The sequence below is a fragment of the Episyrphus balteatus genome, chromosome 2, assembly GCF_945859705.1.
Source record: "Episyrphus balteatus chromosome 2, idEpiBalt1.1, whole genome shotgun sequence".
NCBI lineage: Eukaryota > Metazoa > Arthropoda > Insecta > Diptera > Syrphidae > Episyrphus > Episyrphus balteatus.
The window spans coordinates 27,013,917-27,034,779 of NC_079135.1; the positions used below are offsets into that span (position 1 = coordinate 27,013,917).

Here is a 20,863-nt window from a genome sequence, read left to right on the forward strand (position 1 = left end):
GAGGGTCTAGCATCTAAAAAGACTCCTAAATTGAATATTAAGCACCAGATAGTCGCAAATTAATTATTTTCACAAAATATTTTCTCCAATTTTCGTTACCATTTTTGTCCAAGTATTTTTGCTACATATTTTGAATTTCATAATTTCTTTAAAAAAAAACCCTTTCATCAAGAAAATTTTGTATACCTACTCACATCCTTCCACCCAATTTTATTGTATAGACTCTTTTGGTTCTTAATTCAGAAGCAAGTTCCATGAGTGTAACAATTTTTTGTATTACCTTTTTTAGGTACCTGTATCCTGCACTAAAAATAAACACTCTTACGTTATGGTAAATAATAATAATAATAATTTTATGAAATCAAACTTCATCACGTTTTATTTTTATAATATAATAGCTCAGAAAATTTAAGAGATGAAAAAATTGGGTTGGGGTCAAAATTCTGCCGGGGTCAAAATTCTTTTGTCAAAATTCTGCTTTACAAAATTCTGCTTATCAAAATTCTGTTTTTCAAAATTCTGCTTTTCATAATTCTGCTTTTCAAAATTCTGCAAAAAATTAAAAAAGGGTTTAGAAAATGTTAAAAAGCGCGCGCTTTTTAACATTTTCCAAACCCTTTTTTAATTTTTTGCAGAATTCTGTAAAATCATCTTTTTGAAAAATCATCTGCTTATTTGATTACTTACCTACATAATTTGTCATTTTTTAAATGCGAATTAATTTTTGTTTTATAAATGAATAAATTTTAAAATATTAAGAAAAGGTTTTTAATATTAAACATTTCCGAAAATAACTAAAAATTTATTAATTTATCAAATAAAGATGAATATTCAAAAATTTGAATAAGAAAAGGAATATACAACATCGGTTCCAATTAGTATACATATTTTATTTGAAAGAAAGTCAGTATATGCATTTCAAAAAATATTTGCGACACTTAAATAAAAAAATTTAGGAAAGTACCAATGTTGAATTACATTAATGAGGTGTATTTTTCTTTAGCCAGCGCATATGCTATAAAAAAAAAAAAAACAGAATTAGCAGAATTTTTTTGTTCAAATATAATGCTGGCAGAATTTTAAAAAGCAGAATTTTAAAAAGCAGAATTTTAAAAAGCAGAATTTTGAAAAACAGAATTTTCGCTGAAAAAGCAGAATTTTAAAGCCAGAATTTTGACCCGATCCCGAAAAAATTAATAGGTAAGGCACTTTAAAATTTTTTGTTCGATTTATTTAGTTATTGTGTTAAAAAGATCCATAAGTTCCATGATAATTATCCCAACCAATTGTAGCCGAAGTTCCAAAAATATCAACTTCTCCAAGCAATAATCTCCGAGCTTTCACAGCATCTTCATTTGACCCAAAGACCAATTGGTATTCTATTGTATTGTCTTTGTCCCTCAAAAATCTTAAATTACATTCACGATATTTGCACATCTCTGCTAGAGTTATACGTACTTCATCTGGATTCATGTCTGTGACATTTCTGAGAACCAAATTTGAAGTGTTCCTTGAACGGTGAACTCGAATATCTCCCAATCTATTTGCTGCGAATAAATGAGGAAGCCTAATCGGGAAATTATAAGTTCTTACTTTTTTTTTTGATTTAATTATCACAATTTTCTTACGTATCAATTGCATAATTCATGAGATTCGGATCCATGTACTGTAAATATGCAAATCCTCGAGATAATCCAGCAAAATTAACTTTAAATCTTAAAATATACATTTCACCCAAAAGACAAGCAACTGCAGCCATTTGATCTGCAGTAGTGTGTTCAGGAATCGCACTTATAAAAATCTATTTATGAGAGGGTGGAATTTTTAACCTTTTTTTAGAAACTTTCTAAGAATATTACCTCGCCAGCGCATTGTTCAAGCTTATTTTTGAGCTGAGGAGGGCACTCATTGTAGTTTTTGTAATATTTTGAACCGTTTATTTGATAAAATTCGTATGGCACTCCATTAATCAATTCTAAGAAAGGCATGATTTTTTGTTTTTTATTAACGAACGACTCAAACACGATCCAACTTAGATATAGTTCATAGTTCAACTGATGATAAAAAAAAAACAAAACTATTAAAAAATTAGAATAGTAAAATAGGTAAAGAATTTAAATAGAAAGGAAAGCAAGGAACAACGAAGAAACCCAACACAAAATTTGGTAAAACAAACAAAAGCAGGTACCTGAAATAGCACCCTACTCCATAACAACCACCAGATCTTTTTTTCAAATTTAAATTCTAGGAAATGATCACCCCTTCCCAAGCACGAAGAGCCAAGTCGAGGGTAACTCGATTTAAAAAAAATTCAAAAATTCGCATATTCAATTCACTATGCCGGCCACTTGAACTTGTTCTAAAGGGATCTGCACACGGTTAAAAAATTTTGTGTAGATTCTACGAAAATTTGGGTTACATTTGAGGCAACACCATTTTTTTTTATTTTAATTATTATATTTTCTTTCTTGCTTCTTAAAATTTAGCTAAACATTTCTGAAAGTGATTACCTATTACTCATCATAATAATAATAATGATGATATTATAATTGAATCGTTTATTTCAGAAACGACATTAAGTCCATGAGCATAAACTTTTCAGGAGCAACAAAAAACTGTTTTTTACTTAAAATTCCACAACACTTCAAATTTAGAGTATGCCGAGTTATAATCTAGCCTAAGATGCATTTAGAAATCTTTAAAATATAAACTTTTTTTTAGGTCTTTGCGGGTTTTTAAGCCTTTAAAGTCGGTGGACTTATGTCGTTTCTGAAATAAACGAAATTTTTGTGGTAAAACTTTTGTTTTTATTTAGCTATAGTTTTTGAACCCTACTTTCGATTTTAATAAATTAAATAGCAGTAGATAGAGTAATTCTTTACCTTTTTATAGATGTATAACTTAAAGGCTTGCGTGTCATGATGTTTGCCAAAAATATTTAAAACTGGTAAAATGTCATATTATTCAAGAGTTAAAAATGCTGCCACCACCAGAAATCTGGCTATAACTTTTGAATCCTGAGTACAATTTTAATGAATTTAATAGATATAGATAGAGTAATTCTTTACCTTTTTATAGATATATAACAAAAGGGGGTGCGTGTCAAGATTGCTGCCAAAATAATTTAAAACTGATAAAAAGTCATGTATTTAACAGTCAAAAATGTTGTCACCGGATGAAAATTTTCCATATATTTTGAACCCTTTTCTTTCAGTTTTCGTATTTTGGGGGGTCTGACATACTTAATTTTTTTTCAGAAGATGAATAACTATACATAAATGAGAAATTTCCAAAAAAAAAATTTTTGTAAAAAGTGGATTTATGCTGTTTCTGAAATAAACGATTCAATTACTGTCCAATTAGCATTGATCGTGTTTGGGATCCCTTACGTTTTTGCATCGAAACTAAATCTCAGGGTCACTCCAGTTTTTCATTCTATCATTCGGTGTTGGTGAGGTCTTAATTTTAGATCTTTCAAAAAAGAAGGAAAAGACAAAAAGGATAAAGTAGTGAATGGATAAATGTGGAGGGCCCTATGTAGTTTCGGTTGTAACATTTTTTGTGTGATAATTTTATTATCTATGCACCAATATAGGTGCAAATTTATAGACGATTTCGAAACTAAAACCGATGTAAACATGATAGGTACTAAAAAGATAAAATGAAACTTTGCTGCTTTTAAAGTTAGAGGTTTGAAGAAAAAAATATACTTTAAGACTAGTAGATTATGTACTAAGAAATCTGTGAGAGGATTTTCTCGAAATCTCTTCTCTTCGCTCACACAAATACTGCCTAAATGCAACAAACACATAGGCATCTCACTGGGAATAAGTATACTGGAAATTAAAAATGTGTTTATAACTTGTCAAAATTTAGAGGATGGGTTTAAAGTTAGCATGGTGTTAACAACTAGAGTTTTGTTAATTCCCTTAAATTAGGCTGACTATTATGGGGTTTTCGTTTGGTAAATTTATACCTATTTTGATCTATATTATTGATCTATATTATTATTTGTTATAGTATTGGTGTGTATTTGTGTCTGTGAACCAGAGCAGCGATCGCAGTTGTCAAACGTTGTCGACCGTTGATTTTTTTTTTATCCAAAGATGAGCTGAACGGATAAATTAATTCACTCAAAATTACTTTCATTTGAATTTCAAAACTATTTTTATTCTTTCTTGAAACCGAAACAAATTATTATCAAACAAATACTTTTCAAACTGGTGGCTGTCAATAATGATGCATATTAGTGTTAGTAAAAGAGGGGTAAATCTGCCGAAAAATCCAGATCTAGAAAACTGATCTAAGATCAAAAAATAAATCAATTTTTTTTTGGCCAAACGAAGGCAAAAATTGAAAAAATCAATTTTTTGGCAGATCTAAATCAAAAAATAAATTGATTTTTGTACCAAACGATAACCCCATTGATTTGCGCCAATGAATTTGGAAAGCGTACGTTAATATTACTTCCTACGTCATTGTGGATATCCACCACAGTGAATTATGTCGTTTTCGATTGGTCGTCCGGAATGCTTCCGGATGCTTCTGAAAGTGTTTTATTGGCGTCGGATGGCAGTTCTTCTTTTGGAAAGAATTTCTCTTCTGTTTTTGAAATCAGAATCCAGAATCAGAAGCACTCACACATTCAAACCTTTAAACGTCAAATTTGTCGAATTTCATTTTTTGTTTGTTTTTTGATGCGATTGTCTTGCAAAATATAAAATTTAATTAAATAAAGTCTTGAAAAGATCCAAACAATTAAAATTAATATGAATAAAATGATTATGAATATTCCTACAGTCATAAACGGTTTGCTATTTCCCTCTTTATCATCCTCGTAGTCGTCAAGTGGTGAGGGAGATTGTGTACATAACTACACACAACTGAAAAGAACTATGTTTAGGTGTTTTTTTTTTTGGCGTTCGGGATCGGAGAGCTCTTTCGGATTACCAAAATTGAAAACGACATTAGAATAAATTTTATTGCAAAAGGTACTTGTTTTAAAAATTAATTTTAGAGTTTCTACAAGTATCTTTCTATCGGAAAAGCGATTGCAAAATGAATATAAGATTAACTGATTTGCACTTTTAAAAATAAAATGCTCGACTGGGTCCCATTAACTTGCTCTTAGAATTCAAGTTGATAAAAGTTTTGAGAATTTTCGTAGGTATACAAAATTGTTAGGTATAGGTATGTGTATGAAAAAAAAAGAATAGGTACAAAAATAACACAAAACTCATTCTTCAAAGGAAAAAAATAAAATCTTGAATGAAATTGAGCTCCAAAAAAATTGTGCTATTTGATTTCTTTTCTTCAGATGCATTTTTTGAAAAAATCGTTAGAGCTTGTTTTTTAAAAAAAGTTAATTTTCATAAATATATAATAAAAATAAAATTAAATTAATTTGCCATTTTGCAGTAATTTTATTAATCAACTCCTAAAACAAATATTTTAAAAATGTCCCGTTTTCAAAAATTTGATTCTCAAAAAAAAATAAAAAAAACAAAAACATTTTTTTTAAATCCAAAAAAAAACATTTTTTCAATTGTATTTTGCATTTATATTAAAATGATATCTTAATATAACAATGCATCATTCACATTGATACTTTGGGTGTTTTCATAAACGTCGGAAATCTGCGTCTGTCCAATCGTCTTTCTGCTTTGCTGCATTAATGAATACACCAATTCTGCAGAATGTTTGCAGGCCTGCATTGGTACAATTTTCAGCAGTCACTGAGTGTTCATAAACGTCAGAAAAAAAAATTTTAAAAAATTACCACAGAATGAGTTTTGTTTAAGCAAAAAAATATTTCTTTTTCAGTCCCCGAAAATATTGTTTTTAATAACACGAAAAATTTGTAAACCGTGTTACATTATAGGGTGGCTAAAAAAAATATTTTCTTCTAAAAAAAAAATAATAAAAACACCGAGTAGTTCACATTTAAAACAAATTATCTATGGAAAAAATATTTTTAATTAGGGTGTTCAAGAAAGTTTTTTTATGCGTTTGAAAAAAAAAATGATTTTTAGTGCACAGAAAGTTTGTTAAGTGCGTTTTTGCTATAGAAATATTAAATTCATGCGGAATTAATTAAATTGAATTTGGTTGAATTCCAAGCGTAAATGTTAAATATACCATTTTTCTGAGCCCCCTTATTTCTGAGCTACCCCAATTTTACATTATATTTCATAAACCATGTTTTACAAACTTTCTCTGCAGTGAAAAATAATTTTTTTTGTGATTAATTAAAAAAAAAAAAACTGAACCACCCTAATGGAAATTTTTTTTTCTTCGATAATTTGGTCAAAACAATATCCACTTGATTTTTTTGGAATTCTTCAAGCAACTGTGGAAGATAACATTTTTTAGAGCCACCCTAATACGAAAAAAAATTAATATAAACTCATTATCTCAAATAACACTATTTAGAAATTTTCTGTGTCATTAAAATTTAAATTTTTCGAAAAATGCAAAAAGAAACATTTTTTTCACCACCCTAATTAATATGTTTGCTTTTCATTTTTTTTAACAATATTTACATTTATTAACAAAAAAAAATCGAATCAAGAGTCAAATAAATTTCTTCTTGAGTTCTGCAGGAATTAAATTTTGGCTGCGCAATCTGTTGACGACATACTGACGTTTATGAACAGCAGAACTGCAGTTGGACTAAGTTAGTCCGATCGCAGATCTGACTTTATGAACACGACTAACGCAGGCCTAAGTTAGGCAGACGTTTATGAAAACACCCTATTTCTAGACCCATACATTCGTTCGGAAGAGATCACCATCATTTCGATGAAAGTTTTTCTAGTATCTTTACCTATTAATTTTGGGGTTTACCGGTAAATTAATTAATACGCATTTTTGTGCTCTGCCCGTTTACGAACCGAAACCTATACAAATTAGTGAACATTTGAGCATGAAATTTTAATCATAAAACAAATTTTATATTTGAGAAATCGGTCCTCGGAATTTCCCACCTGCATGATTTTGACCCATAAGTGCTTTTGCATCGTACTAGTTGTTTTAAAAAAACCGTTCTGTGTCAGACACCGTTAGTAACGATTTGAGAAAAAAATTACAATTACAGCGAAGATGACAACGGTCTACAAAAAAAAAATTCAATCAAAATTACTAAGTGATCCTTATCTAAAGTTTTAAAATCATTTTCTTACGTATTTGAACATATTGATGGATTTTTGGTTGATTTACTTGATAATGCTCCAAGAAGAGTAAAGAAGTACCTAATAATGTTTTCATTACTTCAAATAAAGTCATTTTATAGCTTTAAAGTTTTGATTTGATCAAATAGAAACAGTAGGTATGTATGCGCTGATGGTAAGCTAATTATAAATTCAAAGCATGATTCTTACGAGCAATGAGCTTTGCTTGCTTTTTTGGAGATTTTTTTTTTTTTTGAGACGAGGTGGGCGTTCATATTTAAAATTCCAAAGCGTATTGTCTCGTCTTAACCTTTGTATTTGCTGAGTTTATAGTTTTTTTTTCTGGGAAATACCGTACATTACTAAATTTCATAAGACAAATAGGTACAAATTTTAAGTTAGTGAATAAATGAAGAATATTCAAACAACATTTTACTTCATGTCACAAAAAAAAAACTGCATTTAAAATAAAATACAAAGTCTTAAAACCGATAGACAGTATTTCATGAACTTCAACTGTTTTTTTCCCAGGAACTGGCTATGTAGCTTCTTAAGAGTACTTACTGCATGGAAGACCCCCTGTTTTTCACCACACCATTTTCAAAGTAAGGAATCAGTTCAATCAAGGCCCAGTATGGAAAAAATTGGACTTTTCCATAAAACCATAGGTAGTACTATAAACAGAAGAGTTCCTGTAAGAAAGCAGATGATAACACTTCCATCGTGCTTGAACGTTGAACAGCACCGCTTTTGAAAACGATAAACCTGCCAGGCCCATACAAGCTATGAAAGTTGTTGATTCTATCCCAGGATCACCAAAAAATTACCCTGAGACTGCAAAAACTTTTCAAGAACAATTCATTTATTTGTACGACTTGTGGTTTGCGCTCAAAGAACCTTTTAAAAAACAAATCATGTGTGCAATTCACACGTGGTGAAGTGAAACCTCAAAAAATAATTTTTCTTGAAAAAATCAAAAAATCTATCTTTTTTCTCTTCTAACACCATTAAATCCATTTTTTTTATGACAACCTATAATAAATTTTATATTATCTGAAAGCTTGACGCTTCAGATAACCATGTAGAAATTTCAAACTGAGATTACGGTAGTTCCTACACTGGTGTCTGGGTGTCGTCGGCAACAGATCTCCACAGGTGTTTTGAGGTATTTTTCAAGTTTTTCCATTTAAGACTGTGTAACTTGTACAGCACGTATGATTATGTGCGATATATCAAATGAAAGGTAATATTATCAGCATGCGTATTTAAGTTAAATCAAATTTTTATGTGCACTAGATCAAAAGATATAACGTGTTTATAAAAAAACATTTTTTCACCGTTATCTCAGGATTTTGAATATGAAATTAATTGAAATTTTGCTCAATTATAGTTTATTCATGTACCTATCTACAATATAAATTTCGTTTATCTATCTATTAAAATAAAAAAGTTATACCTAATCAATTTATTTTTCCTGTCGCTTTTTCGTTTCATCGTGTTTCAAATCACTACGATACTAAAGAAGTTTTCACTTCAAAAATTCACAAAATTAGAACAAACAAAAAATTCATAAAAATCAGCACTTTTTGAATTTAAAAGACTTTTCATTCAATCATTTGGTGAGAATTAACATATTTACCCCCGCCGTATTTTGTAATGGATAGAAATTAGGAAATTACCTGTTTTGTAAATTCACGCCCGCAACATATCTTAAATGTACCTAGGTATTTATACTGAAATTGGTACAGTACATACATTCTTAGATAACATTTTACTTAACATTCAATTATTATTGAATATTGGCTGAACAATTCATAAAATTGGAGTAATAATGTCACACCCGCAACAGAAAGAAAATATATTATTATTGGCGATACCCGCCAATCCATAGATATATAAAAAAATCATGTGTGCAATTTACACGTGGTAGAAGTGAAACCTTAAAAAATCATTTTTTTAAAAAAAAAAATTAAACCATTAAAAAGCTTAAAAAATTTTCCTAAAGAATTAAGCCATACTAAAATGTTTACAATGCGCAAAAAATAAAAAAATAATTATTGAAAACAATCATTTTCATCAAAAAAAATGAAAAAAACACGTAATTTTATCTTCTCACGCTATTAAATGCATTTTTTTCCCAAACAACCTGTAAAAATTTCTACACCATCTGAAAGCTTATTGTCCAAGCTCAAAATATATGTATCGATCAGGTCTATGAGACACCTACAAAAGAGCTAGAATTTATTGAACTCGATCAATTTCCATCAAAAAAAGCGAAAAAATACGTATTTTTATCTTCTCACACTATTAAATCCATTTTTTCCCTAACAACCTATACAAATTTTTACACCATCTGAAAGCTTATTGTCTTAGCTCAAAATATATATATCGATCAGGTGTATGAGACATCTACAAAAAGAGCTAGAATTTTTTAAACTCGATGAAATTTCATCAAAAAAAGCAAAAAAAAACATTTAGTTTTAGGTTCTCATGCTATTAAATCAATTTTTTTGTTTGACAACCTATACAAAATTTTATACCATGTGAAAGCTTATTGTTTCACCTTGTATAATGATTTGTAAATCTTATTTCAAAGATGTCTACAAGAGAAGTTAGAATTTTTTAAAGTCAACCATGTCAAATTTCCAGACTGAGATTACGGTACTTCCTACACTGGTAGCTGGTCATCGCCAACAGATCTCCACAGGTATTTTGAGGTATTTTTAAATTTTTTTCAATTTAAGATTGTGTAACTTGTAGAGCACGTAACGTTATGTGTGATATATCAAATAAAAGGTTATGTTATCAGCATGCGTATTAAAGTTAAATCAAATTTGTATGTGCACTAGATCAAAAGATATAACGTGTGTTGAAAAAGAACATTTTTTTACCGTTATCTCCGAATTTTGAATATGAAATTAATTGAAATTTTGTACAATTATAATTTACTTAATTACCTATCTACAGTACAAATTTCATCCATCTATCTATTAAAACAAAAAAGTTATAACAAGTTGAAGTCGTGTCGCGTTTTCGTTTCATCTTGTTTCAAATCACTACGATACTAAAGAAGTTTTCACTTCAAAAATGTTTTATGTTTTTTTATAAACCTTGGTAGTAGATAGTCGCAAGCTTTTCATCATAACCTTTTATATGAAAAAGATTGCGATGAGGTCTCAAACAGTTTTAAATTTATGAAAATCATTATTTTTATTGTTGTTTTTTTGTGAAACAATGAAATCGAATTAATTCACCTTCAGACAAAAACAAACTCATTATACTCAACTTTGCACTAATTTAAGCCTCTACTTAGTACATTTTAAGCTTATGCACCTATAATTACACATATACTCGCATTCATTAACCGCTCGGATAAATTTCTAAGAGATTTTAATTGCCGTTTCGTTGTTGTTGATATGAAGAAAGTTTTTAAGCACCGTAGGTAGGTAAGGTATGTACCTACACTACTCCTAGATCATTGCTCCCAATTGAACTTCATCAAAACACAACGACAACGCATAGGTTACTCTAGCCCCGGTATATGCCAAAGCCGAGATTCTGTGAATAATATAATTCAAGCGTCTAATTGCATTATACTCAAAAAACCTTCGAAGTTTGAGTTTTCCTTCTTTTAACCGTTCATTATTTATATAAAGTCGCGTAAGAAACTCTTCTAATTTCCAACATTTATCCCAGAAGAGTGGGGGTACTTTTTTCACCCCACATCAAGTTTTTTCTTCTCCTTGCTAAAATCCTGGAGAATTCACATACCCGAGGAAAGTCAAGTTATTCCTCCTTCTTCTTTTTTAAAATTCCTCTAAAAAAAAATAAACAACACCCAACAGAGATTCGCTTTATTAAGCATTGGATTTAGTCTTCTCATTAAATTTCTCCAAAAGCTAAAAAGCTGTTACGAATTTAAGGATGCTCAATCCAATCCGCCCTTTTTTAATGTGAAGCGAAGGTTTATGTTCAAATATACTCCTGTTTATTAGAGGACCATCTGATGCCGCTAACAACAACGAAACAAAAAAAATAATAAAAAACAACCAAAACAACAACTTCATCGTCAGCTTTCACATCAACAACAACAACAACAGGGAAAAACATAATTCACCATTATCCTTGTGAAAAATATACTATATAGAAACAAATCCCTTAAGCATCTTTTATATTCTCTCGCTTCGCCATTGCCATCACTTCACAGGTGACTGAGTCAGTGAGTGAGCTTGTGGGCTGTTTTGACACGAACGCCATATTTTCTTAATTTATGAATTAGCATCCATTTCGAAGGATATTATGTGAAGTTTCCTTGCTTGCCTCCCTGCCAGCATCATGTACCTACTCCCCACGCATATTATACACCTCGCCAAAAGAACACACACCTTTTTTGTAGAGAAAGATGAGTGCTCTATTGTTTCACCATTTATTTATCCATCGTGTTTTCTCTAAAAGAGAAGAAAGTCCCTTTTCTTCTCATCCTTGATGGTCGTACTCGTCCTTATAAAGTAGAATATCAACGATAGAGAATAGAGACGAGTAAAAAATCACAACCTGTGATTTTTAACATGGAATAAAAAAATCACAATCACTATACCTACCAGTGAACAGTTTATAGATAACCTGTGATTTTATCTTAAACCTTATTTGAATATTCACTTTTCATTTTTACTTCACAGTTCACACAAATAAAGCATTTACCCTAGATGCCATTTGGAGGACCAATCTTATAAAAGATCTCTAGTTTGAAAATTTACACTAGAATTGAGGCCAGTGTTTTTTTTTTGGCAAAAATCACAGGTTAAAAATATCACAGTTTAAAAACCCAATGCATTTTTGTGTGAATTTCGGTCAAAAAAATTCAAGTTTACATTAGAACTGTTGCAAAAGTTGTTTTGGACATAATTGTTCTAACAGGAGTTCCGAAAAAATGCATTAGAAAAAATCTTTAACCTGTGATTTTGCCCAAACCTAACTTTTGGAACAGTTTTTGTGTAAACGTGCATTGTTTTGATCGGAATTCACGCACGTTCGGCAAAATTAAAATCTTTAAAATCAAGTTTTACACCCTTTTCTTTGATGTAAAATCGCAGGTTGCGAATCCCGCCAAAAAACAAAATAAAAGATTGCCGCAGTCAAATCAAAAAACAATTTTTTTTTTTTGGGAGACGGACACAATCCCGAAATTTTGAATCCAGAAAACCCATTATCCCGAAAATCCAGAGTTCGGAAAAACCAGAACATTGAAAATCCAGAATGCCGAAAAACCAGAATCCCGAAAACCCAGAATCTCGAAAACCCAGAATCCAGAAAAACAAAAATCCCAAAACCCAAAATCCAGAAAATAAAACAGAAATTTTTAATAACATATAATTTTTCGGGTTTTCGGGATTCCGGGATTTTGTATTTTCGGTATTTTGGGTTTTCGGCATTTTGACCCCAATTTTTTTTAAAGATTTCCATAAAAAAAAGTCATAGGGGGGCACGTACCCCCCCCCCCCCCCCCCCAGAACTTAAAGTTCATACTTAAAGGAAATCAAACTATAAGAGTTTTAAAAATATATGAATAATAACAGAAAGAACTTGAGTGAAACTCTTGTCTATTTCTGGCTGAAAATGCGAATTTTGTTGATTGTTGCATCCCTTTCCTATGAAAAGCTCCACCTCACAAATAAATAAACGGCTATTTGTTGGGTACACACGAATTTTTTTTTTTTTTTCGATTTAAAAAAAAGTGAATTTTCAAAGTGATTTTGGTGAAAAATTTTGATATGGACATCGAATGACATTGAATGATATAAAAAATAATTGTATATGCAACTCTATTTCATACAGAGTGGTTAAAAAATTTGCACTTTTTTCGTTGTTTTTTTTTAACATTAGTGTTTTTAAAATAGCGGAACACGTCACAAAATTGCATAAACTATATATTATAGAACTGCTGGATATTTAGAACAAACTTCCATTTCAGAAGTTTGCCCAAGTTTGCACCCCGAAAATAAAGACCCCTTGAAAAAAAAACTCCTCAAAAGCGACCCTTACTTATAGATTTTTATAAATATTATTTTATTGAGAAAATTTCTCCAATGATACCTCTAAAAATATGTAAAAAAAAATAGTGTTCCAAATTTCAAAAGAATCGGTGCAGTAGTTTTGAAGTCATGAGGAGCACCGGCGTTGAAAACATTAGTTGTGGGGATAAAGATTTAAAGTTTTGAACTCTGGACTAAAAGACTAAAACGTTCCTAAGGGAAGTATTAAAATACTCATAACTTGGTCAATTTGGCTCCAAGAGACCTACAATTTGAACACAACATTCTTGAGGTATAAAACGATTTAACCCCTTGTAGCCCCATGTGACATTTCTGTAACAAACAGAAAAAGATTGCATAAAAGCTCTACAAACTATTTTTTTTTCTTTTGAAGCTTCTAATATTATAATCTTTAAGTATTGCTTTATCGAAATAGTACTTCAAATTTCTAATAAATAGTTTTTTCTAACCAATAGTTTTTAATTGACAGTTAATGTTGAAAGTTGGGCTTTTTTTGAAAATAAGCAAATTTGTGTAAAAACTACGAAATTCAGAAAAAAAATAGTTTTTGTTAGTAAACCCCACGGGGTTTTATTTTTGGATTTTAGGAAAGTGCCTAAAAATTAATATTAGATAGTTTTTTGCTTGAATTTTTGCATTTTTATATAAAAATAAATTATTTAAAGTTTTTTTTTACTCCCAAAATATCGAAATAACTAAGTAAATAATGACTTTATTGAATTTTTAAGAAATACGTGTTTTATTAAAGATAAAGGCCAATCGATTGACTTATTAATTTTTAAATTTACGACCTTGGGTTACAAAAGGTTAATGCAAATAAAAAAAAAACAAAACTGGGTTTCCCGGCAAAAATGTATGATTCAGTTTTTTTTGTTATTCTTAGGAACTTTAATATTTATTAGAATGAAGTCTTTAGTATTTGACTAAAAACTACTAGGTCATTAACTAATGGTATAATTATGTCCATAATATTGCAAAATTTTATACAAAATCAATTAAAAAACGTAAACATTTTTTTTTTTTCAAAATTTCATCTTTAAAACTTAATTTCTCAAAAACTATTTGGTGAAACAACTTAAGTCAAAAAATTAAATAAAGAATAGATTACTAACTTTAATATAGCACAGAATTGTACGTGCATTTTCTGGTTTTTTATATTTTTTTTCTTCCGGCTAATCAAGGAGTAAGAGGGTTAGCACTTAAGTGGCTTTTACTGTAACAAGAAAATGAAAATTTTTCCTTCCGAATAACTTTTTGGTCATTTGGTACCTATTTGATGTGGGAAATGTGCCTAAATATTTTTGGCCAGGTTTTAGACCACTGTGGGTCGTTAAAATTTTCTGCTTGTTAGTCAGTCGTATGGTACTTCACTTTATTTCTAACTGTTATTGCTTTTTTTTTTTGCCAATCCGTCTCTTGTGCCCCCCCAGAAAAAAATCCTGGATCCGCCCCTGAAAAAAGTTATGAAATCGCGTTTAAAAATCACAGTTTAAAATCACAGTGAATTAAAAAAAATCACAGTCACAAGTATACCTGTGATTGAAAAATCACAGGCTCATCCCTAATTAAGAGAATGTTGGAGTTTGAAGCTAAAAGATGAAGACGACTACGACGACGATGAATGAAGCACAGGGATGTGCGGTTGATCCTGGTTAATGTAGACATTATAAGCGAATGTGTAATAAATATGCTTTTGTCAGAGGAGCGCACCTGTTCTTATGTTTTTGTTGCCATTCTGCTTGCTGCTCCTGTCACTCCTTTTCTTCTTTTTCTTCTGCGCTGGTGGTTTGGGAATTTGAATGAATTCTATTGTCCTTAGGTATATAATTCTAGAGAAAAACGTGTCGTCTTTTAATATGAGTGCGGAGGTGGAGAGCCACACAACAAAATATGCGAGTCTGTAAATATTCCTTATCCTTGTTTTGTTCCAAAAAAAAAAAATTATGATATGCATGAATTTGCAGCAGAGAGAAGCACCGTAGTGCTTCAATTTGGTTCGGTTTGTATTTTTGGTGGGATATTCACGTGACAATGTAAGGTTTTCACGTAATTATATTACGAATATAATTTCATGGGAATCCTTTTATATACATTTTGTAGAATAAATCCTTTTTGAAGGATTTTGTGTAGAAACTTTCATTTGTGCAGTAGTCGTCGAAAATATATATAATGACGTAAATTTTTGGTTAATTTTATTGTTGGAAATGCATCACTGAAGGTGCATCTCAACAGAGAGGAAGTTAAAACAAGGACATAGCTTTTATTAGCTGAAGGATTTAGAGGTAAAGTTTTTTTGTTGGTTTATTTGCATTTGACATACATTGTGGCCGAGTTTGCTGTTGAATTACAAAAGAAGAGGAATTGTGGGAATTTAATTTGGCAGATAAGGTTTTCTCGTTCGTCGAAAACACGGAATGTCGAGAGAAAAGTTTTGTGAAATGAATTAAATTTTATTTGAATTTTCCTGTGTGGTTTGCGAGAAAAGCTATATGGTTGAAATACAGTTAAGGGATATAGTTGGAAGCCAAGCCAAAGTCCTATAATACGTGATTTGGGAGCGAAATTTCTATGAAAAAAACTATGAGTAGGTACTGTGAAATGTCACAAAGTTGTTACTCTTTTGAGAGTTCCATGAGAAAAAGTGCCAACATCATTTCCTATAAAGAACTCAATCTTGTTAACTTTGTAGCAAGGACGAATAAAATATTTGAGTTCAATTCTTATTGATAAAAAAATGACAAATAATTTTGGTGCCTGTAACCTTTTCTTGTTTCTGTTAATACCTTTAAATTTTAATAAAATTCGGTAGCGGTTTAATTCGCATTAAGCTCACTATCACGCCTCTCAAACTCTCGCTAACAGAATATAAATGAGTTTTTTGGGTACCATAATCACGTATTGTTTTGTTATAAAAGTCTCGAGATGGCACTTAGTAAAACAGACTACAAACTCACTTCTCTTGGAAAACATCAATCCAAAAAGCTAAAACCAAATCAACATGTTCAAATTTGTAAGTTGACCAGAAAAAGGACTACTTTTTGAAGGATAACTTAATAATATATTTTTATTTTCCAATAGACCGTTGTTATCTTCGCTGTTATCGCTTGCGCTGTTGCCAAACCAGCACCAGGATTACTTCATGCACCACTCGCATACTCCGCTCCATTGGTTGCTGCTGCTCCAGGAGTTGTTACTGCCACCAGTAGCCAAGTGATCGCAAGGAATTATAATGGAATTGCAACTGCACCTGTTTACGCTGCAGCTCCAGTAGCCAAATATGTTGCAGCTCCAGTTGCTGCTCCTCTAGCTGCTGCTCCACTTCCTTTTGCTGGTGCACCATTGGCTGCTAAGTATGTAGCTTCGCCATATGCTTCTCCCTTGGCTTACTCAGCTCCATTGGCTGCTGCTCCTTTGGGATATGCTGCTTCATACGGATATGCGTCTCCTTTGAGCTACGCATCAGCTCCACTTCTGTTCTAAGAAGGGAAAGATGATAACAAAAATTAATGAACATGATTGACTCGAAACAAACTTTCTTTTTTCTTCTTTGTAATACACATGCAAATTTTATGTCAGAATCTAGTAAAAGTCCATTCAACGAAGAAAACATATGCATATATGGAAAACATACTCTTTTGTGCAAAATGGTAAATCGATCTCAACTTCGATGCAGAAAAACTGCAGTTTTTATAAAGTCAATATCGAAACAGCATATTAAATGAATTTGCCAGAGGCATACGTTAAGCTGCCATGGCCTCAAGGCTAAACAAATTGTTTTTTTCTTGATCAAGTGAGACATCAGAAGAAAGGTCTCTTTTCTTTAAGTTTTATTCATAACTCCAAATCAAAAGTTTCTTGGAGGTTCGGTTGCTGATTTACATATTTGCGCCCAAACATTTGTTTTTTTTTTTTTCATTTAATATCTAATCATGTATCATATGTGTATATGATACATGATTGTCTATTTTTGCTAATTTTGAAAATCTCAATTTCGGGCATTGACCTTGAAATTCGCGACTTGCGGATATGAGATTTTTTCTAGACTTTTGAGGTATGCAAGGTAAAAAATGCCAAAGTGAAGATATTGAGCTAAAAAATTTCTTGAAATTGAAAAATTTTCTCAAAATTCATCTATAGTGAGATATCAAAAGTAAGGTCTCTTTAAGCGTTGTTCATATATGATACACAAGAGTTTCTTTAAGATCTTTAACAATATTTTATATTTCTTCAATTCATAATTTCTCGAGTTCACAATTTTCCACTGAGTGGACTACTTCCACACTGAACCAAAAAGGTACATAAAATTAATGAATTTGTACATTAAATTAATGTAAAAATTTATGGCAAATGAGCCAATGTAAAAATTCATTAAATTTAAGAATCTTTTTAAGAACAAATTCATAAGGGAATGAATCTTTCTTAAAAATTAAGAATAAGTTCTTAAATTTTAAGAATTCTGTTCATAAACAAAATCGAAAAGTTTTGAACATATTTAAGAAAAGTTTCTTAGATTTTAAGAAAAATTCATACAATTGAAGAATTATTTCTTAAATCTTTTTTTTTTTCTTCTATAATTTAAGAACAAAGTTTAAGAAAAGTTTCTTACATTTTATGATTATTTCTTAAATTTTATGATTTTTTTCATAAATTTCGTAAAAATTCAAATGAAATTTTGCTTAAATTTTATGAAAAAAATCATAAAAACTATGAATTTTTCTTAAAGTTATATGATTGTTTTCATAAAATATAATACACTTTTCATTAAAATTTATACAGTTATTTATATAAATGCATATAATACATTACCATTCCAAGCCTTTAATTTGTTCCTTAAAAATTGTATTCCAAACAAACAAACTTCAAAAGAAAACAATCCAAAATCTAAAACAACAAAATGAAAATTGTTTTTAAAAATAAAAGAAATTATTAAGTTTAAACGTTATAAAAATGTTTTATTGATTACTATCACTATAAATTTCACTATGAATTAATTTAATTTTACTTCTTTAATGGATGCATCATCTGGAACGATAGAAAAAAGTTTGTATTAGTAAAATGAATATGTAGTATTTGGTTTAAAAAATCGAAATAGCTAGAAGGTTAAATTATCTAATTCTTACCTTATTGTAATCGGCACCATTAGACTCTGGATATGAAAAAAAAAAAAAAATAAAAAATAAAAAATTGAATAAGTTGGGGAAAGATAAAAATATAAAGAATTTAGGTACCTATGAGAAATGTTGATAATATTAAGTTAAAACAAAATTTAAATATTTAGAGAAATAAAATGAAATGCAACACTTACTAAATTCCATGTTTTGCTTTAGTTTCCAATGACAATTTCAATTGTACAGGATTTGTTGAGAATCGCCTTTAATATGGTTTTTATTTTGTGTTGATTTTTCCCCCTTTGCCGGTCCAAAGTTGAAGATTACGTACGTGCCTCCATATTTCACAAAAATATCAAATTACGATTTTCAATTTTAAAATATGCACCTATAACAAAAAAAAAAAAGAAAATATATTTAATAAATAAAAGAAAGCAATTTTTAACATTATATGTTTTTATACTTATCTGAGTATATGGGAAAGAGGCAACAGGAACCAACAATATTTTACACTTTTGCAATGTACTTATACTATTCAAAATTGTCTACGTGGTTAAAATGCTTAACACTATAAACAATATCGTCTTTTATTCACAAACTTTTATAACTTGTTTCGGCAACGACCGTCCACTTTGAATATCAGATTTTAAATTTAATCCTCAAAGAAATCTTTCTAAGGCATAGATTCAGAACAACAGTTATTATTTTCTTGATTGATGAAAAAGTACATAGACTTTAAGAAAATATACTTAAACACTCAAAACGTAAGAATTTTTTCATTAATTATATGTATACTTTCATAATATTTAATGAATTAATTCTTAAATTTTGGAAAATTATGAATTTCGAACATAAAAAGTATGAACAAATTCTTAAATTTTAAGAATAAGTTCTTAATAAAGAATACAGGATAACGGTAAAATATTCCTTGTTTTTTGATTAATGAAAAAATACATTCATTTTAAGAAAAAATGAATTAATTCTAAGAAAAAATACTTAAAAACACAAAATTTATGAACTTCTTACAATTGTAATTGCGAAAATAGATTTTTTTTCAATTTTAGAAGGGAAAAAAGTCAATTTTAAAAATTATTTTAACTCAAAATACAACTGAATGGAAAATAATAGTAAATTTCATTCATAAAAGTATGTCCAGATTCTAAGATTCAGCAAAATATTCTTTCAAATTGGAGCTAGAAGTTTATGAATTTATTTATATTTATTTGTTCTTAAAAAAAATTCATAAAAAAATTTTCCATAGGAAAAGGTAAGGCTCCTAGTCTTTAATTTTATGAATCTTTCTTAAAACTAAACTTTTTTTTAAAGAATTTGTGCTTAAATTTAATGAATTTTTCTTAAAAATGTATGAATTTTGGTTTATGAACGAGATTCATAGTTTTTAAGAATAATACTTTTTTCAGTGCATACTTCCATTAAAAAAGAAACCAATACTTGCCCTATAGAGCAGGTAAGTCTCCTAGTCTTTAAGCTATTTTAAAGTTCAAGTGATTTCCAACGGCGGCGTATACAAGGGGAGGGGGGTCACGCGGTCATGACCTCTCCCCCACCAAGAACTCAAAATTTAAACAAAAAATTTTTATGTGATACTAATTTCTTTTGAGTAATGGTTTTCAAAATGTCAAAGTTTTATTACATGAACGAAAATGAAAAGTGAAAAAAAATGTTTGGTATTCAAAAACCAAACCAACTATTTCACTGACCTCAACGCTCAATTCGGTTGAATCTGTCGTACCCTTACTAAGACGCCTTATTTTGGTCGATGTTTACGGACACTTATAAAACTCTCAGCATGAATATACTGCTAATTTTAATATTCTTAGAAAATTTGTTCAAATTCAGACACTTCGAAAATGTATGCCCGAAGAAAAACTTATAAAATATTATTTTTATTTTAAGTGGAGCGATTGAATATAATTAAATTTTAATTGAATTATATTTAATCGCTCCACTTAAAAAAAAATTATTTTTGTTAGTTTAATTTTCGTTATCCTAGTCTTTAAGGACTGAAATCGCCAATGACATAGCAATTTAGGTATTTTTTGACATATGCACTTTGGTATTGTGCAATATTGTGTTTGACACTCGAGTCCAAATACTTGGAATGTTCATTGGGCTATTATAGTTACCAAAACAATTTTGCCAAAATTCGGAACTACCAGATTAAACGCTAGGTCTTCCGTTACAGAAACGACATGGTTTATGGTTACACTCGTTATGAGTAATGGAAGTTTCGTTGCTTCGTGTAGGGATCTTTCATAGAACGAGAGTCCCTTTACTATAAGAAAGTCAGTGAGGGACATTCTTAGCAATGACATTAAATATTTAAATGCACCCCGAAAATATTTTTTTTCTATTGACTGGACTATCTGAGCTTGGTTTTAGCTTTTTTCCATACCTTTGATATCTATATTTAACACAAAATTTTCCTGCGAATTATACACAGAAGAAAAAAAAAAGAAAGTTTGTTTCGAGTCAATCATGGTCATTTATTTTTGTTATTATCTTTCCCTTC

At 29.9% G+C, this 20,863-nt stretch overlaps 2 protein-coding genes across 2 annotated transcripts; one reads left to right on the forward strand and one right to left on the reverse strand.

The window, feature by feature from the left end:
- Positions 1-1,245: 1,245 nt before the first annotated feature.
- On the reverse strand, positions 1,246-1,988 carry LOC129909349 (dead end protein 1). Its single transcript, XM_055986435.1, has 3 exons — positions 1,860-1,988; positions 1,629-1,801; positions 1,246-1,567 (listed from the first exon to the last, which is right to left on the reverse strand). Exons 1-3 carry the CDS (start codon positions 1,986-1,988, stop codon positions 1,246-1,248), a joined length of 624 nt encoding a protein of 207 aa, XP_055842410.1.
- A 14,185-nt stretch (positions 1,989-16,173) lies between these two features.
- LOC129909350 (cuticle protein 70, isoforms A and B-like) lies at positions 16,174-16,702 on the forward strand. Its single transcript, XM_055986436.1, has 2 exons — positions 16,174-16,232; positions 16,301-16,702. Exons 1-2 carry the CDS (start codon positions 16,221-16,223, stop codon positions 16,700-16,702), a joined length of 414 nt encoding a protein of 137 aa, XP_055842411.1. The 5' UTR covers positions 16,174-16,220.
- Positions 16,703-20,863: the final 4,161 nt, after the last annotated feature.